This window comes from Vulpes lagopus, chromosome 8 (genome assembly GCF_018345385.1).
Source record: "Vulpes lagopus strain Blue_001 chromosome 8, ASM1834538v1, whole genome shotgun sequence".
Classification (NCBI taxonomy): Eukaryota; Metazoa; Chordata; class Mammalia; order Carnivora; family Canidae; genus Vulpes; species Vulpes lagopus.
This window is the reverse complement of record NC_054831.1, coordinates 104,704,622-104,732,263: the sequence shown is the minus strand read 5'-3', so window position 1 is coordinate 104,732,263 and position 27,642 is coordinate 104,704,622. Positions and strand designations below refer to the sequence as shown.

The 27,642-nt window shown below is 43.8% G+C and overlaps 1 protein-coding gene and 1 long non-coding RNA gene across 2 annotated transcripts in view; one reads left to right on the top strand and one right to left on the bottom strand.

Moving 5' to 3' along the window:
• The window catches only part of MRPS27 (mitochondrial ribosomal protein S27), an 88,401-nt gene extending 65,052 nt beyond the window's left edge, over positions 1 to 23,349 (top strand). Inside the window, exons 5-11 of the mRNA XM_041766513.1 lie at positions 5,952 to 6,066; positions 9,044 to 9,122; positions 11,908 to 12,023; positions 14,902 to 15,004; positions 17,121 to 17,263; positions 19,185 to 19,355; positions 21,916 to 23,349. Of these exons, the coding sequence (XP_041622447.1) occupies positions 5,952 to 6,066; positions 9,044 to 9,122; positions 11,908 to 12,023; positions 14,902 to 15,004; positions 17,121 to 17,263; positions 19,185 to 19,355; positions 21,916 to 22,266 (1,078 nt within the window). The 3' untranslated portion in view covers positions 22,267 to 23,349. The remainder of the gene's footprint in view (positions 1 to 5,951; positions 6,067 to 9,043; positions 9,123 to 11,907; positions 12,024 to 14,901; positions 15,005 to 17,120; positions 17,264 to 19,184; positions 19,356 to 21,915) is intronic.
• Positions 5,988 to 17,106, bottom strand: LOC121497209. The gene is made up of 3 exons (XR_005989434.1): positions 15,742 to 17,106; positions 9,272 to 9,341; positions 5,988 to 6,120 (listed from the first exon to the last, which is right to left on the bottom strand). It is a non-coding gene; the product is annotated as an uncharacterized LOC121497209 (long non-coding RNA).
• Positions 23,350 to 27,642: the final 4,293 nt, after the last annotated feature.

Below are 27,642 nucleotides of genomic sequence, written 5' to 3'. Positions count from 1 at the left end.
ACTATAACCAGGTCAGAGAGAAGAGAAAGAGGTAATGATTTGGGGCCGTAATATCCTACTTGTCATCCTACTGGTTCATTGCTTCCTTCCTCTTCTGTGAGGAAGGACATGGAAAATGGAGCATCTCTCGTACTTTCCAATATGTCCTACCACTGGGTTTCCAGGTGAAATGCTAATGACCTCATTTTTAAGCCTCAAGTCTGACAAATTTAGACTTTGATTTTGATATCTAACGAGTCCCTCTGTTATCCATCTTCACTTCAAAAAATGTGTTATTATGCTGCATTTATTTAGCACTTCACATTTGCAAAATTCTATGCCTGTGTTATTCTCTACCAAAAATCCACTTACTTATCACCCTTTTTAGAATGGCAAATAAGGATACCAGAAGGTCTTATGCAAACTGGATTTTAATTTTTTCAAATTCTTTTTGGAAATTGGCAGGATAGGAATTATAAACTAACTGATAGAAAGTATGGTTTTATTACCATATTTATTTTTGCTCTCATAAATTAATCACTGAGCGGTTAGAAAAGACTTGAGGAGGTTATCTATATAAAACTGGCTTAAATTGACCAGAAAACCATAGAGAGGTTAACTACGAAGGAAGCATTAATGAGTTTTTAAGGGTGATGGAACTATTCTTACATCTTGATTATGGTGGTAATTGTACAACTGGACGCGCTTATCAAAACTTATAGACCCATAAATTGAGAAGTATGAATTTACTCTTTGTACATTATATTTCTATAAACCCATCCTTTAAAAAGAAAATGGAGTGAAAATATCAGTGAGGGAGACAGAACATGAGACTCCTAACTCTGGGAAACGAACAAGGGGTAGTGGAAGGGGAGGTTGGCGGGGGGTTGGGGTGACTGGGTGATGGGCACTGAGGGGGGCACTTGGCGGGATGAGCACTGGGTGATATGCTATATGTTGGCAAATTGAACTCCAATAAATAAAAAAGAAATAAAAAAGAAAATGGTATTAGGATTTAAAAAAAAATTTTTTTTTATCCACTTCGTGAGGGAGATAATGAACTTACTGACAATGTTTGAGCCCAAACTGGTTGACCATTTGAGGGAGGAGCATTTCAGAGCAGATTATTGCTTCTGGGGCTTCTCTCAGTGCAAATCGGGATGTGTTTGCTGAAACTTAAAATTAACTGTAGTTCCTCCATAAGAATAACTCTGGGGTCTCAATCTCAAGATTAAAGAGATTTTAATCTACAGTACTGTGTTCTTATTATCCGTTCTTATATTAGACTATCCCTTTTTAAACACTTGGCAAAAATATCAAAATTTTTATTTTATTTATGGTTTGGGGGGGCAATTCATAATTGTTGAAAGCAGAATTTCCAGAAGGATTCAAAAGAAAGTAATTATCCTTTTAGGATAAGAAAGCCAGTAGCAATGATTAAATCAGATTCTGGTTTAAATAGTCACACAACACCCTCTTACCCTTTGGTTCTAGTTCAGGGAAGTGCTCAGACCTTTTAATAATTACACACTTTGCTTCACTGATAAGATTCCCAGTCCACATGACAGGCTTTGGTGCCAGCTGTATTTTCTTCTTGGCACTCTGTTTTTCCTCTCTTCACCCTGGCCCCTCACTCACCTCCATGTTTGCCCAGCTCAAAAGCTGAGATTTCCATCTGTAAAGCCTGTTGCCACAGGATACAGAATTCACTAGGGAGGAGGGAAAACTGCCTGTGTATGTTTAAGGCTGGTGGCTCTCATAATCAGATAAACGTTGTGGAAAGCTTGCTCATTCATATGGAAGAACCAGTGCTGCAGCTAAATGGTGGAGCCACTGAGCTCCAGGCCCTGGCATCTGCTCGCTAGCCCTGCCCAGCCAGGAGCACATTTACTTGCGGTACTGAAGAGCTGATGAACATCGTCACTTTTGCCTTCAACAGTAGCCTTTCTGTGAATCCCACGGAGAAAAGGCTGTCCCCCCCCCCCCTTTTTTTTTAATGAAACAATGAAATTGATTACAAATAGGATCCCATGTGACTTTTTCACTCTTGACTTCTGTGATATAACCTCTCTTCCCCTATAAAAAATCTCTAAGCTATCAAAGACTTCTGCCTCCCGTCAATTTTGCAGCCTGCGATTCTGTTCTGTTTCCTTCCTGGTGACATTAATCTTGAATGAGCGATGGTGCAGGCCAATGCCCTGAACAGTCCTGAATATAGCCCGATTTTTGAGGAGAGGAAGGCTTCCCAGTTCCTGCCATTTGATTGACCATGATTTACCTTCTTAGGCAAATTCTTTCTTCACCTGGAAATTCCCCTTTGCACTGTGGACAGAGTGTCTTAGCCTTGGGATCATACCAACATTGAGAACTAGAGGAAGAGCTTGAATGTGCATTTCTTCATTCCCTCCTTCTCCTCCCTATGCCCCTCCTGACTCCAGGAAATGTTCATGTTCTTGAATTGTGTTGTAAGTTTACTTATATTTTCTAAGCTGGAAACTCAGAACGTCCCTGGCCTCCCATGAGCACAGGCATTGTTGGGTGATTTGGGTTGCATTTGTTTATCTTCTCCACACTCACACGGTTTGCCTAGCTTGGCAGCCTGCTGGCCTGCACAATAATAAAGCTTCTGTCGAGGTGAGCAAACAGCTGATGGCACGGGGCACAGAGGGGACTCCTACAGTGGCCGCCTGTAATCTGCCGGGCTGGTGGTCAGAGCAGGCGAGAACAAAAGCCAGTTTGTTTGCAGGGGAATTGGAAAAATCAATGTGTTGGTTGTGTTCTCGTCTCTTTGCCTTTCTTCTGGCTGAAAGGGAGAATGCTCGTCCAGAAGTCCACAGAATGACTCCAGGCAAGTACCCACTCTGGAGACTTACCTGCCTGTCATGTTCCCACTGGCAGTTCTGAACAGGGCCCAGGTTATCTGTTTGAACTGCTTAAAACATCATGGACAAAGGAATTCTCAAACACACCCTCCAAAGTGGGATGGACCCTACTAGCTCAGTGGTTTGAGTTCATATTCTCGACAGCCAGATAACACACGTGAGTTTGTGTGCTAATTTTTTTTTTTTTTTTAACACTGATAAGGGCTTAGAAAGGCGTTTATTTGCTGCCTGGCTGGAAGTACTCACTACAGTTTGGGCAGCATATTTCATGATATATGTGTAAGCGTTTCCCTCTTATTCCTAAATTGATTTCATGTGCTCACTTAGTTGAACATGTCCTAGAATGGTGGTGTATCTGCATTACTAGACCTTAGAAAGCAGACAGAGATCATACGAAGTAGCCCTGGTCCAGGAGGAGGGAGAGTCTGTTGACAAATCTCTCAAAGGCTGCTGTGCTGAGATGATTATATTGGATGTGTGAAGTCTTGAGCAACTTTCCCTCTAGGCTTCTAACGAATCGAAGTGTGAGAAGAAAAGACCTTTGAAAAGACAAAAATCTTTCTTTTCCACCATGTATAAAAGTCTCAAAAAGTTAACAAATGACTTGAAACAAATTTCATTTTGAGCTTGGAAGGTCAAAATCTAGGTCCTATTAATCTTGGTTTTCTTTAAGCCTAAAAATGGTCTGCTGTTCCTGAATAAGAAAAAAGGGTGTTTGATTGGATTTGGTCACGGTGCTCTTATTTTAAAAGACTATCAGAAAGAAAAGTCATAATTTTTGTGGTCATTTGACACAGACTGAGGCAGAAGATTAGATTTTAAAATGAGGTTTAAGCTTAGAATAATCTTGGATAGAGAAGGTAACTGACATTTTTAATTTTGTTTGGTTTTAAAGGAAAAATGGACTGAACCTAACAATCACTGCAACCCCAGAACACTTCTCAGCAGCTAGCAGTGCCTTTGTCTCCTAGCCCTTACTGTGTTCTACTTTGTACTCTTGTGAAACTATGTTTGTGTACTTTGTTTTTGTAATGAAATTAGAAATGCCCCAAACAGGGAATTTACAGTTCTTCATGTACGCCATAGATGTTAGCAAAATGACCAGCACATAATAACATTTTATACATTTGTTAACTGAAACTCTTTTTTTTTTTTTTTTTTTTTTTTTTTTTGCTGAAAACCTACTATGGGCCACCAAGCGTGTGAGGCACCGAGGAGTCAGTATTAGATAAGTCAGCGTTCCCCCCCACCCCCCCCAGTCCAGGGAGCTTACAGGCCAGTAAGGCAGCATCACCTTCATGCAGGCAGTACACCTGGTAATTCTTTTGAATTGTTTCTTTAAAAAATGAAATAAACTTTCAATTGGCCATTATACTTCAAATCTCAGATTTTTCAGAGTAACAAGGAGAGGAACTCAGATAGCTCAACTATTGACTTTAAAATGTGAGGGAAAGCTTGAAATGTTAAAAGATTTATTTCATTTCTACACAGGATCTCATTAGATCTAGTATCTTAGCCAGTCTTTCTCTGGCTAGGTCATTTTCATCTGAAACATAATTTGACATATTTCTATCTTTCCGCTTTTATTTTTTTTAAGCTGTATAATTTTTTTTTTAAGTAAACTCTGCCCCCAACGTGGAACTTGAACTCATGACCCCAAGATCAAGAGTCATATGCTCCACAGACTGAACCAGCTAGGTGCCCCATCTGTCTTTTTGCTTTTAAAGGAGTTAATTCTGTCAAGAAAAATAGAGTGAGAAATAATTTCCAGTGAAATGTAAGATATTCTAAAGTCTAGAGAGGGTTAGGTGACTCTATATCCATAAAACATCTTCAGATCTTATTTTTGCCAAATTTCTCACCAGAGCACTAATAAATATCCTAAATTAAATACTACTTCACACTTCCTCTCTTTTTCTCAGCTTTTACTTTGGCAGAGAACCTGTTCAGCAGGAAACTATCCCCATAGCAGATGGCAGGAAATAGCAGGTGGCAGATTGAATAACCAGCTTCTAAAAAACACTAGTATTAGCTGTATCCTCGACTCAAATATGGCACAGAATCCTTTTGCTCCAAGTTTTTGTCTTACCTTTTTTATGAAAGAAAACAGTTTGATTTTTGTAGGGCCTGGAGATTGATGTGCTTCCTGAACAATTAAAGAAAAGAAGAGGACTTTCCCCTGACATAAAACGATGTTTAGTCAAAGCAGATAGACAGAAAAAGGATCACAAAACTCTTTAAACACCTCTGCACAGCCTTGTCTCCCCTCTCCCTCCGTCTTTGGCAGGAACCCTCAGGTGCAAGAAGTCGCCCAAGCCCAGGTATCACCAAGGTGTGCAAACTTGAAGCAGGAACAGCAGTCAGAATCCCTTTCAAAGTTCCGTTCCTCTGTAGGGCACCATTACCACTCACACCTCACCCTGGGCTGCTTAGGCCTTTTAAAACCACGTGGGCAGCTATGGGAAGCAAAAGGAAGTGGAAAAACTAAAGAGCTAGAATGGAGCTTTGAAGGGGGCAGTGGGGGTGAGGATCCTGGAAGACCTGGGTATTGTGCTCAATTTTTATTTTTTCCACCTTTTCTATTTTCTCTTGGTTCAGTAAAGAGTGTCCTGATGTCTCCCAAGTGACACAAGAATCATCAGTATAACTCAAAGCTGACTTCCCTCCCCAAAGTTGTTATGCTATTCCAGTCTTCATTTTTGCTTCATCTGTTTTATTTTAAACTTCAAAAGTGTCAGCTTCAGCCTCACATCTCTCTTCTAATGAAGTACATATTTGTGTAACAATGCCATGGTTAGTAAATGCCAGATCATTTTTTATAAATCACATATCCTAAAACAAGATGTTGAATCAAGAGGTGTTAAGTAAAGAATACAGTATTTATAATACTTTGTTATTTATTATCCGGCCTTCTCTTTCCCATTTCATAGTTTACAGTTAACAGGTTTTATCCTCAAGTTTTTATTGACTCTTCACTTTTATTACTTTTGGTCATATCGATTTCACGTCTGTAAATATCTAAGAGGATTCATTTTAGCATTGACGTTTCAGAGTTAATACCAGTTTTCTGTCTTCTTATGCTTTATTTAGATTTCGACACAGCCCCAACTGCTGGTACCTGAGAGACTGGACTATCCACACCTGGATTAGGCAGTGTTTAAAATACGGTGCACAAGACAAAGCCTTATATACTCTTGTAAACAAGGTAACTGGTTTCCTGGAATTTGCAGCTTGTTTTCCTGAGGTTAGATGATAATATCTGCAAAGAATAGGACAAAAAATAACTTCTGATGTTTATTTGCTTGCAGATATCCTTTTCAGAATGGAACTGAATATAAGTTAGTCAACAGTTACATATAAAAATTCCCATAGCTGCTGTTTTTCCACAGCTAGTGACTCGGAAATGACAGCTAAAAGCAAAAGCGTATTCACAAGAGCTCTGCCCTGGTGGTTCATTTCATTCTTGGTCCCTAAGATTTGGATTTCTTGCCTGGTTCCCTTTGGTAATGTTTAGGGAAAAAGACATGACCATTTTGGTGGAATGTGATCTCCAGAGTATTCAGACTACCTTGGACAGTTTTTAAAAGATGAGTATTTCTAGGTTATTCAGAACCTGTCTGCTGAATTCTCAGATCCCTCTCCTTGGCCCCCAGAGTCCCCTATGATTAGGGTTTTTCTGAATGTTGCATTCCACTAGGGTATCGAGGTTCCTGCCTCGATAGTATGAAATAAAGTACAAAATAAGCAAAAATATGAATGTTATTTTTGTGAGTCTCAAGGTATAACCCTAATTTGACTCATGATAAGGTCTAAACAATATTTCTGTACAAACATTATAATGTCACTGGGTCTTGTATGTTAAAACTTAAAAGGATATCATAATTTTGGTTTTTTTCCCATAACTTGGGCCCAGTTCGACTAAATCTACATTGAGCCACAACCTTTAAAACAATGGCTTCTAAACCCTCTTTCCATTTCAGCAATTCTGAGGCATCCAATACAGCCTACTGTAACAGTGACTCAGTTCAGTAGTGATTCTCACAGCTGGGGGGTTAGGACTGTCAGAGTCCTAACAGATCACCAGAGGTGATATTATTTGAAAAAATTCCTCAGGTGTTTCCGGTAGTTGGTGGAGGAAGAATGGGGCAGGGTGGGGAATGGAATGGTAGTTAATCCTACTCAAGTAAGATTTTAAAACATAAAAATATAGCCACAGTCTAGATCATTAGGAGTCAGATTTGATTGTGCATGAAAATCACATAGAAAACTCACTAAAACTTCACGTTTCTGTGCCCTATTCCGAGAGATTCTGATTCTGTAAGTCTGAGGTTTAGAAATCTGCATTTTTTTTCTCTTTTTTAAGATTTTATTCATCTATTTTAGAGAGGGAGAGAGTGAGGAGAAGGACAGAGGAGGAGGGAGGGAGAAAGAGAATTCCAAGCAGACTCCCCACTGAGTGTGGAGCTCAACTCAGGGCTTGATCTCACAACCCTGAGATCCTGACCTGACCCGAAACCAAGAGTTGAATGTCGAACCAACTAAGCCACCCAGGTGCCCCAGAAATCTGCTTTGTTAAAAGTACTGGTAGAAAATACTGAGGCAGATGCTAAAGGGTCCACACTTTGAGAAGTCTGGATTCTCAGATATTTAGCTGCTCATGAACAGAAGCTCAGTTAGTAATATATTGTTGGCATATTTCTAAGGTCCTTAAAAACCATTGTAAGAGTCAAGCAGTAACAAGTGCTGGTGTGGACATGGTAAAAAGAGAAGCCTTGTACACTGTTGGTTGAAATGCACTTTGGTGCAGCCACTATGGAAGACAGTATGGAGATTCCTCAAGAAATTAAAAATAGAATTTCCATATGATCCAGCAATCCTACTTCTGGTATATATCCAAAGGAAATGAAAATAGGATCTCAAAGAGATATCTGCACCCCCACGTTCAGTGGAGCATTATTCACAATAGTCAACCATGGAAGCAATCCAAGTGTCCACTGATAGATGCATGGATAAAGCAAATGTGGTGTGTATGTATACAGTGGAGTATTATTCAGCCGTATAAATGACAGAGGTCGGGATGCCTGGGTGGCTCAGTCATTGAGCATCTGCCTTTGGCTCAGGGTGTGATCCTGGAGTCCCAGGATCAAGTCCCACATCAGGCTCCTTGTATGGGGCCTGCTTCTGCCTCTGCCTTTCTCTCTCTGCATCTGTCATGAATAAATAAATTTTAATTTTTAAAAAAATTTTAAAAAATGACAGAGATCTTGCCATTTGTGACATAAGTCAGAGAAAGACAGATACCCTATGATCTCCCTTGTTTATGGGATCAAAAAAGCCAAACCTGTAGAAACAGGGTGTAGAATGGTAGATTTCAGGAGCTGAGCGGTGGGGAAATGAGATATTGGTCAAAGGGCACAAACTTTCAGTCAAAAGATGGTTAATTCTGAGGATCTAACATAACAGCATGTTGACTATAGTAAACAATAGTGTATTGGAAGTTGGTAAGATCTTATATGTTCTCATCACCACCACACACACACACACACACACACACACACACACACACACAATGGTGCTTATGTGAGATGCTGGATGTGTTAACGAACCTTATTGTGGTGATCGTAATCATTTTGCATGTATATGTGTATTAAGTCATCATGTTGTACACTTTAAACTTAGATGATGTTGTTTGTCAACTATAACTCGATAAAGTTGAAGAAAAAATAAAGACCAGAAAATGCTGTATCATGATAATGTGCACTTCTTCATGAGAGTCCATTTTTGCATTGATTTTTGTACCTTATAAAAGGAATTGGTGAATCAGTGGAGTTTCAGGGCGGGGTTAGGGGGGGGCAGAGATTGTTGTTTTGGAGTTTTTTTGTTTTGGGTTTTTTTTTTTTTAACTTTGATAAGATATTAGAATTGAGCTTTATTTTTCCCATATCAGTTGTCTTATATCAGGCACCCACTCAAAACTTTCTTACCCTGACCAAGTTCCAATTACCAAACCTCATGAGTCACAGCTTCTGTTTCACTGTCACAGATGCTGTAAAATGATAGCCAAATATCTTAAAACTAATGGTGGCAGGTTTTGTCATGAATAATGCATAGGCATATATTATAAACTAAGTGAAAGTGGATATTTTTCTCTTATTTTCCTTTTATTTTCATTACCATTACAGGTCCAGTATGGAATTTTTCCTGATAACTTTACATTCAATTTACTGATAGATTATTTCATAAAGAAAGAAAATTACAAAGGTAAGAAACCAAACCCAGATCCATTTATAATGGGGCTTCAGCTTCTAAAGGGAAGCAAATACAGGCAATTTCCCTTTTTTTATTTCATAATGACCTCTCTTTATGTCACTCTTTCCATCAGAAATAGATACGTAATTGATTTACCGTACCACTTGCCAGATAGGGAATCATATCCAGATTTTTTTCCTCCGAGTTCCTCAAGTTTATTTGCTCATGTCTCTGCAAAGGACAAAGGATTTAGTTAAGCCATAAACCTGCCTGAGCTTACATGGCTGGTTAAGATTATAATAATGCAATTTATTAGTTTGACTCTTTTTAGTACCATTTGCTAACTTTGTTTAATTTAAATCATAGTTGTTATTCTATGTGAAATGGAAGACTATAAAATCAGTTGATTTCCTGGGAAGAGTAGTACCCTTGGAAAGTCCTTTTACCTCCCCAGGCTTTTGTTTCCTCATCTATAAGATAAGTAATATCTGAGATCTCTTTACCTCCGAAATTCCTTGATCCTGGGCAGTTAATTTGAAGTGACTCTTCATGTCTACTACAATAAGGGAATCTAAGGAAGATGAGGGTTACAGCACACTGTGCAGAGGAGTCAGGTGGACCCCGGCCAGTGTCCGTGGGTTAGAGAATCATAGGACAGCATGTGTGTGCTCGTGGCTGTACGGACAGTGAAGAAGGAAAGAGGAGCCTTGCCATTGTGTAAAGGCACAGACCAGCTTTCCTCCTCCTCCCCCATTTCATCCTCAGGCTTGGTGCTGAGGGCCGTGAGGGTAATTGCTACCTCAGGATTGTGGGCACTTAGGGATTTATGACACTGTGATTCCTGCCATTGGGTTCCATCCCCTCATCCCTGCACACCAGCACCAATGGCCTTTCCCAGTGCATTCATACTCAGTGCTTAGGCTGGGCACTGATCACTCTTGGCCTGAGTGTGGGTACCTCTCTCCTTTCTCTCCTCTGGACCTCTGAGTTATCTTCTCTCTAAAAAGGCTTCCCGTTGTCTACTGCCAAAGACTATTTGCCATATATTATTTTTTGAAATGTCAATTATCCCTTCTTATCTATTTCTTATTCAATTAGTTTTAAACCTACATTTTCTGAAGTCAAGTGGAAGAGAATTAATTAGCTTTTCTGTTTCCAAATCTATGCTCCATAAACTTCAGATTTAATAGTATATCATTGGGGAGTTTTTAGAAGCAGTTTTCTCTCTTCATTCTCTCTTTAAAGGGCATGTTGGAAGGGTCACAGGACTTTCCCCCCCCCCCTAAATGCATGGTAAATATTTATTTAATATTGAGGATTTCTAAAAATAAAATTTTAATGAAGATTACTGTCATTTATGGCCAAAATTTAGAAAACATTATACTTTTTATTGTTAATAGGATAGGAAATAGCAAAGTACATAAACAAATATGGAAGAAAAGTTAATTAATTCTATAGGCCAATCTAATTTCACTTCCTAGGCTGAATGAAATGCAGAATATAAGTAAAAGATAAAATAAGTTTGATTTATTTTTCATGTGTAATTTTGGATTCAGTAATAAGCAGTTGAAAAACCAGGTTTTTTTTTTTTTTAACTGGATTTTATCTTTAAATTGTGTTCTTTTAAAATATTGGTTTGTTTGGGATTGTTGTTTGTTTTAAATCTCTTCCAGGTCCTTATTTGCTACTGACTTAGTAGATGACTTGCTGATCTTTCTATCTCAGTTTCCCCGTTTGCAAAAAGAATATAGAAGTTCTTGCCTGTGGTCTCATTTAGAACCATGACAACATGCACAAAGCCAGCTGGCTAGGAACAGCTGCAAGTCAGTGCTAACTCTTATAATTATGATTATATGCAAAAATTGGTTAACACAGCAACTTAGTTAGTCAAAAACATTTGTTGTGCCTGTTTTATATGCTGGCACCATATTTTAAACCAATATTAACATTCTCTAATTTAACAACAAATATTAAGGGAAAGAAATGGTCTGAACTTGATTTTCTTGGCTTCCATCTATGTTGTGGAATCTTAAGGGAAAATAAAAATTGCTCAAGATCTGATCTGCTATGATCAGCGCTCATGTGGTAACAAATATCTTCCATTGTATTTTATAGTCAAGGGCTTATAATTTATGAATGAGCATTTCCTTTCCATTCTTTCAAAGTCTTTTTAAGCTGAGCCTGATTATTCTTTTTATAGTCATCGGTTTTCTGTCCCTGAAATGATACCTGGGATTTAGGATCATCTCTAGCATTTATCTTTTTTTGCCCCAACAGAAAGAAGGTTCCGGAACACAGAATGGGGCAGTCAGCCCAGTTTCTACTCTGCTTGTCTAGGGGGCCTGGAAAATATATTTGCCTCCTTTCTGTATGCCTTAGCTCTTCCAGCTGATGGACATGATGCATTAAATTTGCTTCACAATTTATGAGGCATTTTTATATGTACTATCTTGAGGGACTGCCCAATAATCTTTTGAAGTAGGTGGGACAAATGGTATCTTTTATCATCACAGGGATGATACTGGGAGAAGTTAAGAGAACTTAAGTGGATTATTCCATTTCCTCAAGAACACTGGTCCCAAAGCACCTGACTTAGTATGTAATAGTACTACAGAAGCTAAAGACTTGGGAAAGATCTAGTTTGTGGAAGAACTAAGATCAGAGCTCACATATTTTGCATCTTAATTCTATTTGTTTTTCTGTCGTGCCCCACTTTTTGAGTTTATAGTTAAATACAGATTTGGTGATGTTACCTGAAAGTAATTCCCTCTCATTTTTACTTTGATCTTTTTGCCAGATGCTTTATCCGTGGTTTTTGAGATCATGATGCAAGAAGCCTTTGAGGTACCTTCCACCCAGCTTCTGTCCCTCCATGTGTTATACCATTGCCTGGCCAAGAAGACAGACTGCAGTGTAAGTGGTCCCGAGAGCCTGAGAAGCACGCGGTGACTCTTCAGCGGGGCTGAGGTGGCCATGACCCCACCATCAGAATCTGACATGGGGCTCTGTGGCCCCCAAACAGCCAGGAATGAATGTTCCCTCTGTACATTCTAGCTACTGGTTTTTTGGCAGAGCAGAGCTGAACGTTCCTCCACATGAAAGAATCTCAAGAAAAAGTCCTTAAGCACATTTGAGACTTGAGCTAGGCCGAATGCCCCCCGGACATTGAGAAATGGGTAACCGATTGTCAGCAACAGTTGGACCTGGTATCAAAGAAGCAGTGGGGCGGCTAACTGACCAACACCTCAGGTGTTAAATGCTGATCGTTCGGTTGGCATCAGTCTCTTCCTGAGGTCGCTCTGGTCAGTCCAGAATATCAGGTTTTGGTTTCCTTTCTTAGGTTAGGCTGTTTAATCATTGTTGATTGTTATCCTAAGAATATCAACAGGAATAGCAACTAATACTTAAATAGTACATACTCTGGACCAGGCTGCATTCTTGGGGTCTTAAATTTATGAATGCATTTAATCCTCACAGTTCTATGTGGATGAGAAGCCTGGAGCACTGACTCGTTATGTAATAGCCACCCAGCTAGTAGGTGACAAAGCCGCATGGGGAGGCCAGGCAGTCTGCCCTGCAATCTACCCTCAACTTCAAATGTAGCATCAAAAAATACTAGTTTTGGTAGGAACTGAAAAGGCCATCTAATCCAGCTCACATTCTAAAGAATGTATGGTGTGTTTAGCTTTTCTAAGAGGAGTGTCATAGCCTATGGCATACCTCACATTTATTAGTTCTTTAAATTTATATTGGGCAACTACTGCCTTCCATACATTACCAAGTACTGATTATACGATGGTAAACAGACATGCTCTGCTTCCAGCCAAAGAACAAAACAGGCATTCAGAGCAAAACAAAACAAATACGTGAATATAAAACTATAGCTATAATGAGTACTACAGAGACATCTCATATGACAAGCATATATTTTAGGGAGTTTTTGTTTGTTTGTATTCTAAACTTAGGTTAGGAATGGCTTCCTTGAGGAAATGTGTTTCTTGAGTTAGTATTTGAAAGATGAATGGGAATTAACTAGCTGAAGGGAGGAGGAACAATCCAAAAAGAGAAAATAACACATGCAAAAGCCCTGTGGCAGGAAGAACATGGTGAGCCGAAGGGCTGGAGGAAGATCAGAAGACAGCCAGTGTAAATGCAGCAGAGAGCATGATAGGAAGGGCATGGGATGAAGTGAAGTGGGAGGATGCTTTGGGTGTCCCAGCAGTGAAGGGGAGTGGGGGGCAGAGGGGAACCTTGAGAGCCCTGGCGCAGCGGCACCTGATTCTGTCCATGGTAGTACTTGCAGTAGAAGCTGCAGGTGTCTTACATTAACCTATAAATAGCTTTTCTTATAAGCAGCAGTGGTTATAGAAAATCAGAAAAATCTGTAAGACATTCATTTGTTTGTTTTCATCCATCTTTTTCAAAGTCCCTTCACAAGTGTCACTGTTTGGGCCGCCATCACCACCCCTGCTCCATTCCTAGAGCAGCAAGGATACCACTCTTGAGGCTTTTTTACCCTATTGCATTTTGATACTTTAGATCATGTTTTTCCCTAAAGAAAAGAAAAAAAATATTTGAAAGCTCCTTATTTATTATTCACCAGGTCCCTTTCCATGCAGTTGATGTGGAGGAGAGTCAAACCTTGGGGCGATTTGCTTTTGAAAGTGAAATGCCCCGGCCCTCAAACACCGGCTCTTTCATTTATCTGGTACACACAAGTGCCTGGGGAGGCTTTGTTTCTCTCCCAAGATCTTTGCTTTTTTCAAAGGTTGAGAAAACTCTTCAAGAAATTACCCTCGTACTGCACAAAGATCATTCCCAGTAAAGAGATTTCGGTGCCCATTAACACCTGGGGCGCCTCCCCTACCCCTGGCTACGACTGTGGCCTGTGTGCCTCATTCATTCTGTGCCTCCTCCTGGATCTCTGACTGCAGAGCCCAGTGCAGGACATCTGAGCTTTGTGTTCTTTACTTTCAAGCCCGAACAAGGGCCCCGGCCGAGATGGATTTATTCGGCACCAAGATCACAGCTCTCATTGTCTGGGGAGTTGCCAAGGCTGCTGTCCTCTGAGCCCAGCATTTACAGCAACACCCCTGTCGCTGCTCTTACTACTCTGCAGCAGGCTGAGCAGTGCTTGTATTCTTGCCCCCTTTCCCCTAAGTCTCAAAAGGCTCCAATTTTACTGAAGTGTAATTTTGTATCCTGGGTTGAAAGAAATGATCGCTAAGTGTTTCTGATTGTCCAATTTATTTTTAAGAGGCACAGATATATCTAAAAGCAACCTAATAGTCTTATTTATTTTTATATTGTGAAGTAAGAGTCTTATCATCGCTGAATTGTTTAGAATTCAAAAGCTTGCCCCAGCGTGTCGTAGCAATGTGAGTGAATCTTTATTGATTGTCTCGAGGCAGTGTTGGTCCAGAGAGTACTCTTTATTCTTGTTTTGTTTTGCTTTTCTGATTGCAGAAGGAACTGTTATTCTTTTCTAAAACTACAGAAAATAATGAAAAGTATAAAGAAAAAATCAGAATTGCTCATAATTTTACTACCCAGAAATCCACCAACAACATACAGGGTATTTCTTTTCTGTATTATTTGTTAAACATAAATATCTTTTCTTCATAAAATTAGTATTATTATATACCTATAGCTTTGTTATTTTGCTTTATTTTTTTAACTTAATGCTACATCATGTTTTTTCCCCTATTTAAAAGTCATTTAAAATCAGTTTTTTGCATAAATAAAGTATTCTTTGCTTGGCTGGACCATGATCTGACTTATTCTCTTGCAGTGGGAAGAGGAAAGGAACTTTGGTGCATCCCTGTTACTCCCAGGCCTTAAGCAAAAGAACTCGGTGGGGTTGAGTTCCCAGTTGTATGGCTATGCACTTCTTGGTAAGCTAAGTGATCCCGATAAATATTGTTCTTCGTGGACAGAACTGATGCATTCTTCTACTTGTAATAAACTTTTATTTCAATATAACTGTGAAATTCCAATAACAGCTTTCATTTTTAGATACAAAAATAGACCTTATGAGCTTATACTTTAAGAGACTGTAAAGAGGGTTCTAAAACCTGTTTACCACTGGTGAGGTGAAAACTAGTCCTCGTGGCTTTAGATCATATTTAGTGGTAATCAGTGTGAGGATGGGATAAGGAAAGGAAAGTTCTGGCCCTCTTTTGGGAGAACCAGCCAGTAAAATCTTTCCCAGTACTAAAAAGGTCTTTCTGTTTCTTTTAGACCTGAAGTCCAGGAGGTAAGAAATTAAGAGTTAGTGTTGAAAGCATATCCTTGGTATTATTTCCAGGTGAGCGAAGGGACACTCAGCACATCTACTAGCACTTTGGGAAAGCAGATAGATTCATTGGCACAAGGTGACTGTTCCATGCAGGGGGATGGCTCCTTTACTTTCACGCCCTGATTGCATTGCAAGTCAGGTCAGGGGGACGAAGCCTCAGAACCTGGGTAGAATCAGGGCAGATAACATGTATCCTAACTGTGTGTAAAATGTGTCCTGATTTACAGAAGTCTGTTAAATGCATATTATTTCACTATGGTTCCATTCTCTCTCTTGAGTAGACAGGCTGTTTCAGAAGGCACCTTCTCTTCACCATACGCTGCTTTGACTTACCTTCATTTTATGGAAATCATCAAAGTTTCCGCAGTTTTAAAATTGATCTTCACCGGCAACATGTTGGTGTGGCATTCTTAGATGCCGGTTCTGATACAGACTGATGTAGGGAGAGGAATTTCAGAGTTTATCAAATGGCTGTCAGATTAGCAAAGGATTGACGGCTCCTTTTAAACGTCGTTTTCTCCTTTACGCCATCTACTTTTTTGCTATTGACTTACGTGGTCTGCCCTTACCTTCAGGTGAGCACTCAGGGCTATTAGACTGTAGGTAAACTGTTGAGGGAGTTGTCAGGGCTAAGAAAAAGGACGTTGTTGCTGCTGTTTCTGCACAGAGGCCTTGGTGCTTGGGGACTGGCAGCTGTCCCATCAAAAGCCCTTTGCTCTCACCGTGTCCTGTGCTGTGCAGCCTCACTCAGCCCCAGTGGAAGCAGCTTCCCAGAATGTGACTGCAGTCCAGCCCCAAGCATCTTAAAAGGCTAAAATTAGCCGTCACCTGATAAGCTTTGTCTATTTATGTCCTACTACAGCCTTCCCAAATCCTCCTTCCCAGAAAAGATAAGTGAAGGTGGCTTTAAGACCTGGCAGCTCAAGGTGACTTTGGCCATTAGTGCAGAGAGGGCTTCTGTTCCACAGAAACACAGAGACAGCCCCCCGCCCCACACGAGAACCCTGTGTCTAGAGTCCACATCTTAAGCTCCAGTTGTGATGGTTTGAGGCACCAAGAAACACATTCATGTCCCAGGATCCAAAAAAGATGATGAAGACTTTATGATTTAAGTGCTGATGAAGTTCAAATAAAGGAAGAAAGAACAAAATGAGGTGGTTGTTTTTTTCCCCCCCATAAGAATAGTTGATGGGAGGTGTTTTGGAGCATTTTGAAAAATGTCAAACATTTGCTGGCAGGGAAAGTTGTCATATGTTGACAAGATATTCACTGTAGGAGAGTTGTGGGATTTCTTTTTCTGAGGAAGATTTTGTTCTTGAAGCAAAAATAGTATTTCAGTTGTTTGACTCGTTTTATAAGAGTAGTTCCACTTAAAGAGACAGCTATATCAATCTCTCTAATAAATTCCCTTCCGCCCTGTGATTCATACATCCTCATGATAATTTCCACCAGCCCAAATCAAAAAGAAGAAAAGCAGATTCATACAATTTTATATTAAAAATGGATTCAGTGAATTTCAGCGTATTTTTCATCGTCTGTCTGAAATGGCACCAAGTCGCTGGATGGGATGAGGCTCTTGGTACAAATTGGAGATGCTTCTTCTCCATTTCTAGAGTGGCCAGGTGCACATTCACTTTTGCTTTCGAGTCTTCAGCCTCAGACATGGTGGGAAGCCATAGCTGAGGCTTCTTCATTATTCTTTTTGGCCACAGGGAAGGTGGAGTTGCAGCGAGGGCTGCGGGCTGTGTACCATAACATGCCCCTGCTGTGGCAACCCGGCTACCTTGACAGAGCCCTTCAAGTGATGGAGAAGGTGGCCTCGTCCCTGGAGGATGGAAAGCTATGTGCGGAAGCGGTACGTCCCTCGGCCCTAATCCAGTGAGCTTTAGCAGTCTCCTATTCCTTGTAAGCCAGCCTGTGAATTTGTTTTCATGGTCTTCCCCTCCCCTGACTTCCTTTACTTCTGTAGAATCATGTACTTACCTGGTTGAAAAGGAATGAAAAACCATGCACATTCTCAGTGATACTGACAACAAGTATTAGAGGACAAGATTACTGTTGATCCTATAGCTCACTGTTTGGGAGGAGCACTATCCCTCTTCCCCCAAATTTAAACTGAGTTCAGTAAAATACTGCCCACTCCATTGCCCCTTCCCCCGGTAAAATCTGAGTGGTACCTCAAAAAGAAGTTAATGTTTCATTTTTAATTTTTGGCACTTCTGTACCCTTGTAGTCTCGGGAGACTCCGTGGCAATTATGTTCACCCATAAAAGCCTTCAAGAAACGAATCTGGGGACTAGAGATGGCACAGTCTTGTTTTGCTTCCATCACACCATTCTGTGGTGGGGAAATGGGGATCGGATGTTCCTTTCAGAGTTCTGAGGGGTTCACTTTGCACTAGGCAGCTATCTTCGCACCAGCCCCCATATGCGTCTCTCAATCACCTGGGACTCTGGAGCCTAGGAAGCCACTGGACTCAGCTCAGCTCAGGCTACAGGACACGGAGCATCCTTACGCCCCACAGGCAGCCAATGTCTGCTCCTGTCCAAGCAGCTGTCATGGGAGGGGACCTGGCTGGACGTTGTTTGTTGCATTACCAGGGTGTTAAAGTTAACTTTGAGCTCATTCTTGGTTTTGCCTTGACGCCAATCACTAGGACTCACTCCTTGGCTTCATTCTAGGCGTGAGATGCATCCGTCTGGTACCTGTATTGACCAGATACTAATGTCTAATGGATCATCATGTTCTTTGGCAGACACTGGTAACAGAACGTACACATTCCTAGACATGGATTCATACTTAGCCCTGCTGTTGTCAATTCTAGTGGTCAGAAACACAATATTACATAGAAATCCTGTGCCAGGGAAATACTCCTTCCAATCTGAGCCAGTTTTGCATACTTTGTGATCTGTCTTAATAGGAATGTGATTCCCAATGTCAGCAAGATTGGAATATATGTTGGATTTGGGTATCAGGTATTAAAGGGCCTTAGTGTTTTCTGTTTTGTTGTTCTAATGCGACATGGTCTGAATTAATCAATGTCCAGGCCGGTGCTCGTGCTGGCCTTGAGGTTGTAGAACCTCTGGGGATTAGGCCCACATTGGTCGAGGGAAGGTGTGCCCCAAAGTGGATGTGGTGGGGGAGAGAGGCCAAAACAAAAAGAAACCTTCTGTTTTATAATTTCCTTACCTTGCAAGTTTACAGAAATCACCTTCTTAGAGTGAATTCCACGTATGCCTGTCGAGTCCCTATCAGCGGCTTGTGTGGGTTGTGTGGCTCCCTAAGTTACAGACGCCCCATGAGCTACACTCTTTCTGTGAAGGAAGCTTGCTGGGTTCAGAGGCTCTCCCGCACATTCAGAATGGCTCTCTGTTGGTTGTGCTCTGTGGTGATTTTTCTCCTCCCAGTTGCAAACCGGTTGAGGAAGAACGCTGACGTGGAAGAGGGGATTCTTTGAGTCCCCATGGAACTTAATGTTTGGATCCCTCCCTGGCTGACTAAAGGTGAAATCCGATGCCCCTGTGCTGATTCATACACAGATGATTCTGAGCTTGCTTATTCGTGCCACAGTTTTGGGCTATGTTGTTCCTGCCATCGGACGGGGTATTCCTGATGTAAAATCATAGCCACATCTCTTTCTGATAACTTTCTAAGAGCAAGAGTTCACAGGTTTGCAGACTCCAGGTGTCCCTTCCCTTCCCTTGCCCAGCCTCTCTTCGCGGTGTGTTTTCAGGGCCACGGGGTGTTTAGTCCCTGCCCCTCTTTCTGCTCCACAGCTGGCTGTGCTGGACAGAACGCTAACGGCTCTGACTGCCCCGGCCCCGCAGTCTTCAGAGGAACAGCCCCGAGAAGGAGAAGACGGCCAGGGCTCAGGAGACCTGATGGAGCAGCTGGACATAGAGGAGACGGAACAGTCCAAGCTTCCCCGGTACCTGGAACGGTTTAAGGTGCGTCATAGCAGAACGGAGCCCCTCTCGGTTCTGGGCATCAAACGTGCTTCTCTGCCGTGCTGACAGACAGGCAGTCCTCCCGTGCATCCCTGTCACACAAAGGCATGAAACACTGACATCGCAAATGAGGCTTCAAACAGGAAGCCATCTTAAAAGAAACAAATGGAATTTTTATGTTCCTTTTTGTGCGTGAGCTAATGGGTCCCAGTTTTGTTCACTGGGGCAGCATGTCATTATGCAGTCATCCTTGACGCGCCTGATGGCTGGGCACTAGCCTGCCGCCCCGGAGCAGTCGCCCAACTCCAGCTCCAGGTGGAAAGGATCTGGTCATTTGTCCATAGTGCACCAATGTGCTTCATGACCCAGAAACCCAAGTGGAAATTAGAGAGCCAGATCTGAGTATGTTGGAGATGAGATGCAGGCATTACCTCTGGCTTGGCTTTGTGTTGTGCACTCGGGCCCTCAGAATATTTTTTTGAACTGCATGGAAGATGTAAACGAGTTTCCACTGTTTCTTTTCCCAAACAGCCAGGAGCGCTCAAGCTGCCTTTGGTAGCTTTCACCTACATGCCCCAAAATACTCTGTGATCCACGTCAGGGGAGAAGGGCTGTGTTTGCAGCTTAACCCCTTGGGCCCTTCCTTGCTTTGCTTCTCGTCTATTAAGTGCAAAGAGAAAAATGTGCTGCCTAAAGAATTTTTTTAAAATAATAAATTTATTTTTTATTGGTGTTCAATTTGCCAACATACAGAATAACACCCAGTGCTCATCCCGTCAAGTGCCCCCCTCAGTGCCCGTCACCCATTCACCCCCACCCCCCGCCCTCCTCCCCTTCCACCACCCCTAGTTCGTTTCCCAGAGTTAGAAGACCTTCCCAACCATGCCAGCTGTCCTCGTGTGTCATTTTGGGGCAGAGACGTGTCATTTTGTGTGATCACCACAGAGATCTATTCAGCAATGCTCTGGAACAAACTACGGGACAGCTCTGTCCCCATGTTATGAGGATTCTTCTGTACTTGGAGCAGTAATTCTGTAAAGTCTTCATTCAAGGTCCCTCTTTTAGAATTTGAAAACTGAGAAAGAAAGGTTAATCGGTATTAGGTACACAGAGAATTGGCGGCTAAGAACTTATGGACCTATCTCTATACCTCTTAACTTTGCAGTGTAGGAAAGGCTAAAAAACAAAACGTGCTGCCACAACGCTCCTAAAAATGACTGCCTGTTCCTCTTATTTCTTACATATTTAATCACGGAGACTAGAAACCCATGCTGCATTAAATTCTCAGTCCTCATTCTTCTATATATGCATTTTTTTTGAGAATCAAAAAAAAAGAGAGACAAATATTTGTTAGCTCCCGGCTGAGTATTAGGCACCGGTTCATTACATTTGTCTTTACTGTAGCTCTGCGTGGCGGACGCCGCTTTTCCTATGTTACATGACACCAGGCTGAGAGGAACTGGCCCATAAGTGACTGCTTTGGGATTTGAACCAGAAGTTCACGGACTCAGATTTGAGTCCTTATCTGCTGTCCCAAGCTGTCTCCTTGGCCCCAAACCACGGGGAAAGTGACATCAGAAAGAAATAATTCTCACTGTACATTTCTTTTTCTTCCTGTTGCCTGAATTTTCATAGTCTCAGGTAATTTGTTTGGGGGTCCGGTCCCTTTTTACAGGACTGACCCATCACACTGGGCTGTAGCCACCCCTTGACGCGTGGATCCTGCCCACCTCCCGCCTCCTTTGGGAGCAGACCTCATCACCTGTGCCCCTGACTGCATTTGGTTATGGAACATGGGAATGTGTGGCATAGGCTACAGCTGGAGCCTTAAGTGGCTCTCTCCTGATGGTCTACATCTTGAAGCACTCAAGGGGATTAGTGTTTTTAGTCCTTTACTTCTCCAGGAATACAATACCGGCCAAACCAAGATGCCATTTCAGATGGAGCCGTAAGCAGTCAGTTTGTAAAGGCTGACCTGCAATGGAGCACAGCAGGTGGGGGCTTGTAATAGTGCGAGCACTCATGGGAACTGTTTAGCATGCCATTAGTAAAAAATTCTTGAAACGATTTCCATCTGTTGAAAGGAACCCTGGTTAGGCAAACATTTATCTCTATTATTCTGCAGGAAAAAGATAGGGACGGCTTTGCTGCCATTTATCAGCAGCTTCTGCCATTTTGTGTGCACCTTAGAGCTCTTTGCTCTGGGACTTTGCTGCTTGGTTTGGTGCAAGTCAGGGGAAATGTGGATTTGTTATACTTGTGCTTTCTTTGTGGTTTAAAACAAGAAAGTACATGGAGCATCACGGCATATGGAGTTCCATATACTGTTTTTGAGTGAAGGGAGAGAAATCACACGTGGTGCATCTTTGCAAAATTGCTGGACTGAAAAAAAAGGGTGGGGGCAAACGCAGTGTCTAGATGACAGGTTCCCAATACAATGCCTTTTCCTGCAAGCAGAATGTGTAGAGATTTTACAAGTGACTGCATCTCTTTTCCTCTTTGTCTTCTCCTACCTGCACCCTCCTCCCCACCCCACCCCCCTCTCCTCTTGTTCTTGCAGGACTTGCAGTCTAAGCTTGAGGCCCTGGGCAGAGTTGAGTCAGAGAGCCTTTTGGCTCTGACCACCCGGCTCATCCAGGAGCAGCTCCCCACCTGTGAGGCCGAGGACATGGCCACCTATGAGCAGAAGCTGCAGCAGTGGCATCTGGAGCGGGTGCACTTGATTCAGAGGGAGCAGGAGCAAAGGGAGAGGGCAAAGCGGGAGCATGAGGCCCGGAGAGCAGCAAAGGCAGCTGCCTCACAGGCCCGCGGGGCCCCGGCGCCCACCACCAGAGCCTCTCTAGAGCCCCGTCCTGGCATTCCTAGGGACCATGTGGCATCCTCGGCCCCCTCTGCCTGCCTGTCCTCCTAAAGCAGGCCGTTTGTGGTATCAGAGCCACAGCGTTCAACGTCCTAAGGCAGCGTGACTTCCCATGAGATGCTGAGAAAGGCTGCAGAACTGTGAGTGGCCAGTGGTCAGACCGAAGCCCCAGCTAAACACCTTAGATGCGGTGCACCCAAGATGTATGGTGGGGTCAGGGATCGACGTTTAACATGGAAGGTCCCTGATCCGAGGGCACCCGGGAGGCTCAGTGGTGGAGCGTCTGCCTTTGGCTCAGGGCCTGACCCCCGGGTTCCGAGATTGAGTCCCATATCGGGCTCCCTGCAGGGGCCTGCTTCTCCCTCTGCCTGTGTCTCTGCCTCTCTCTGTGTATCTCTCATGAATAAATAAATAAAATCTTCAAAAACGAAAGAAAGAAAGTTTCTGATCCATAGCAGTGGTGGAGGGAAGGGCCATGGTTCAACAACCTGGTGTCGAGCACAGGTTTCTGAATAGTCTCTCTCCCCCCCAGGGGCAATTGTGTGTCCGGAGGCCTCATCCCCGCCTGAGCTGGGGGTGCGATGCCCACACATCTCACCTTCTCCCTCCCCCGTGTCTCCTCCCTGTGGACGTGAAGTTGGAAGAAATTGAGGACGAGTGAACACAGCACCACGAACCCACTGGCTTTCAAATTTCAGGCACCACCACTGACATGTTTAGAATGGAAGGGCTTTTGAGGAGGAAGCTAGTTCTAGCCCTGAAGCCCCCTTGGCTTGGCTTCTCCATCTTGTTGGGGTAACTTCTTTCCAAAGCATTCTCAGCTTCCCCAAGGAGGTAAAGGCTTGCCTCTTGTGTCCACACGTGCACACATGTACAACCTGTCAACACCCATTTCGGTTGGAGGAGTCGTAGAAAACTAGAAGCAGGCTGGGGCTTGCGTGCATGGGAGATGTGGGTGATTGTGCAACTGCAACCTTTGGGAGGTGGAAATTCCTTCCTGAAGTTTCTCTGTGAAAGGGGTCAGGGGCAGCTCTTGCTTGCTGTGAAATTTTGACTTTATGTACTGTGGCGTGCTGCTACCCGAGCTTGTGCTCTTTGATCAGGAACCGGTAGAAATAAATGTTCTGGGATTCCTCTGCTGTGTTCTTTGTCTCAGGGAAGGGAGGGAAGGAGGAAGTCACACCTCGGTCTGGTTAGTGCGATCCTGAGCAACACCTTTCTAACTTCCCTCGTCTCTCAGACTTGGGCACTCTCCACCACCACCGCGGCCACTAACGTTCACCAAGGACTGTGTGTGTGTGTGCCAACAACTCAAGCCACCCTGTGAGGGCAGTGGGAGTAACGCATCCTTGAATAAGGAAACAAACTGGGTGGCCCGAGGTGAGGCACCCATGGCGCACGCGGGGCCTTGTGGCTGAGCATGCCGTGCCTGCTGCAGGTACAAGGTCAAGACCACAAGCCAGCTGTGACATTCGGTGTATCGGGGGCAGGGCTTTCTCAGCCACTCCCTTACTAATTCCAGAGGCAGGCTCAGGGTAGATCAGAAGGCCCATTTAGCTCAGCGTTCCTGACGGTCCTGGCAGGAAGCGGCATGTTGACCTTCAGCTCATAACCTGTTTACTCTTGTTTCCTCCCCATCCGCCCTTGCCGTGCTTGATCTCCAGTTTTTCTCAGAGTGGGGAGCATGGACACCCCCCCCCCCCCCCAGCCACAGCAAGATACCTGAGGCTCCTCCTCTCGGGACTGTGTTGCCCTGGCACCAACTTTGTGTCTCATTTCCACACCTTCTAGCCGGCTGCCCAGATCAGGTACATGTGTGGGATCTTTATTGCGCTCGACTTGCCATGGAGTCACGGGCTCTGAAAATTAGCTTATTAAAGTCAGTTTTTTCATTATGAATGAATTAGCATCAAGTGAATAGAGGCCAGAGATGCCACTACACATCCCATAGTGCACAGGGCAGCCCCCACGACAAGGAAGTGTCTGGTCCAAAATGTCAGGAGCGCCAGCCAAGGTCAGGAACCGTGGCCAAGGGTCTGTGAGCAGGGCTTCCTCCGGCATGTTTGCAGCGATGCAGGTGGAACTCAAGAATGTGTGTGCAAATGGCTCATTTGTGAATGGCATTTCTGAGGCTAGAAAAATAACATTTAATTATTTTAATATCTAGTCTATTTAATGAAATAATAGTAACTTTTTATCTAAGTCAATGAGTATAAAATAATGCAGTAATACAGGGTGGGCCATTACTCTTCCTCAACAAGGTTCTGGAAAAAAGGGTCAACGGTGATTGCATCTGGTGATATGTAACTGGGATTGGAAGCTGCCGTGATGGGAGCTGCACCACTGCACCCAGTAACCTCGCTGGGCATGCATGGTGAGGAAGGGATGAAGCTTGAACCGGGCTCAGAAAATGTGGCGTGGTTGTATTTTCGTTAAATGGTTAGTAGTAATCTTCAGAGCTGAACTTTTCGAACTCTGACGATAATTTTTTTAAACCTTACGTTAGAGAATGGGGTAAGAGGAGTGCTTTTCAATGTCATTGTGACAGGGAAATTGCCTTTTATTCTAAATTACCACTTCTTCGCTTGAGAGTAACCTTTCCTTTTCCCCGTCGAGTTGGCCTTTTTGCTGATGGTGCATGCTGCCTTGATGCCGTTCCCCATCTGGTTAACAGGAAGGTCCAAAAAGGCTGGTAGCCATGGCCCTGAGGGGGTGGCAGTTACCACTGGGATCTTTGTGTAAAACAGTTACGCTCAGGCTGTGTGGTTTTTTTTTTTTTTCTTTTTTTAGGCTGTGTGTTTATTATGTATGAATGTTAGGGATTCCTGATCCAAGCTAGACATGTTCGGAAAACAAAGTTTACTCTTAAAAGAAGCATCTGAAAATTAATTCCACTGCAGGCCTTAAACGCTAGATCAAGGACTACATGGAAGATTTAGAAAGGATTTCCAAGAGGTACAGTATATTCTCTGATGTGCCAAATGGTAGGAGAACTTCACTTGCCTTTTTGGTTTTTACAGTACTTCATGTCTGCAGAGTTCAAAGTTCTAAACCTTAAAACCCCCTCCCTGGTTAGTATGCTGACATAGTAAGGGGAATCAAACCCATTACAAACCTCCTGCAGTGACAGTGTGCTGGGCCCCGGCGGGCATCTGTGTTTCCCAGGCGCTGGCTCATCACTGTACCTATCTTGATTACAAAAATTACCTTTAGCAACTCTGTGAAAGACCATTTCTGCCGAGTTTAATTCCGCCTACTTGGGATGCCTGGGTGGCTCAGCGGTTGAGCATCTGCCTTTGGCCCGGGGCGTGGTCCCAGGGTTCTGGGATCGAGTTCCACTTCGGGCTCCCTGTGGGGAGCCTGCTTCTCCCTCTGCCTGTGTCTCTGCCTCTCTCTGTGTCTCTCATGAATAAATAAATGAATAAATCTTTAAAAAAAAATAATAATTCCACCTACTTGGAGTGGCCCTGCAGGGCAGGGAGTACCACCTTCATTTTGCAGAGAAGACCAAGGCTTATGTGACTTGCCCAGGGCCACACCATTAGTAAATGGGTTCATAGTGCTGGAACCCAAGTACACCCGATTCCAAACCCACTTTTCAACAACCGCACCATGTAGCCACTGTGCCAACCTAAGAGAAGTATGTTCGTTCATTCAACAAACACTGAACGCCGATTATGCGTCAGGCACTGTTAAAGCAGTCGCCGAGGCTACAGCAAGGAACAAAGTAGACAAGGATCCGTTCCCTCGTGGTATTTACATTCTGCAGAAGGAGACTGTTCCTTCATGAGCACCCAATATGTCATGTGAAGAGGGAAAGCGGAGGCTGGCTAGGTGCTGGAGGTTACAAGTTAAACCAGGTTGCTGAGGGACGCCTTCCCGGGAAGAGAACTTTCTACCGGAGACCAGTGAGGGTGAGCAGCATGGCGCTACCCGTGGAGAAGTGTGGCCGACAGAGGAACCAGGCCCAAAGGCCCAGGTGCAAGCCTGCCTAGAGCGCCGGAGGTAGGCCAGGAGGCCAGTGTAGAAGGAAGTAGAAGGTGGAGGGTAGCAGGGGATGAGGCCAGACGGTGTTAGTAAGGGCGCTGGCCCTCACTCTGGGATGAGAACCCGTCGGAAGGTCCCATGGCGTGCACCGACCTAATATTTTCGGGGGCTCGCTAGTCTAGCTGCTGCTATGTGGTGAATGACTGTGGAGAGCAGAGTTGGGATATGGCACAGTCAGGAGGCTACCACGAGAATCCAGGGGAGAAACGATGGGCTTCGACAGAGGTGGTCACAGTAAGTGTGACAGGAAGGGGCCGGACTGGGTGTATTTGGAAAGAAGAGCCAGCAGGCCTGCTGACAGGCCAAGCACTTTTATTTGAGCAGCTGGAGTAACGTGCTTGCCATTCACTGAGATGGGAAAGCCCTGGGACAGAAGTAGTTTGGGGAGCTCAGGGGGCATGTTAAATTTGATTTGGGTTTTAAAGATCCTTATTCACTGTCTGCATGGGGCTCTTAATAGCTGGATGTGAATTTGGAGATCAGAGAAGAGGTTCGGACTGGAGACCCCAGTTGCAAAAGTCATCAGCTTAAACCCACGGGAGTGCATTACAGTGACCTGCAGTTTGGATTTGAGGAGAGAGTTGGAGGGGGAAATGGAGCGATGCCTATTTTTTATGGTGAGATCATCCCATGAAGCCGTCCTCGTTGTGATGCTCCATTATCTGTGAAAATGTGGCCAGTAACACCGCCCGAACCACCCAGGACACCTGCTTGTCTTCTGGGAACTGGGTGTGACCAGGTCAGTCTGCCCGTATGACTCCGTGAGTTTTCAAGACACACAGTGTAACATGAGAGAGGAGATGCTGACCTGGCATTAGGCAAGAGACCAGCAATTCCCGAGTGAGGAGTTTGTTGAAAGATCATTGTGGGGACACAGAGAAACATCTAGAATGAGCAAGGCAAGTATAAAGAGAAGGTGGAGTCGGTACTTCAGCAGACCTTTGTTGATTTACCCGGAAGACAGGAAAAAAACCAAGAAAGCCACCTCCAGGGTCTAGAAAAGGACCAGCTGGAAGCGCATGACCTCCCTCCCCGCTCCTGCTGTGCCCGAGTCCCGAGGGAGGGGGATAGGAAACCCAGGGAAGGGTCTGGGTAGGGTGAACAACTGGCAGGGCTTACCGGGAGCCCACGGCCTCCTGAGACCCAGGACTCGCAGGGCCAGGATGGGGCCGTGCTGGGCTAACCCACGCGGCCCTGTACCCTCTGTTTCGGCCAGGACTTCTGGCACTGAGCAGTTTGGCCGTGGGATAGGAGGAGATGTACCTGGGCAGATAGGATGGATGTACACAGATGTACATCCGGCGTGAGGACTTGCCTGCCTGACTGCTCCGGTGCTTGACCCCTCAGGTCCCGGAGGCAGCCTCAAACCCCTTCTGCCAA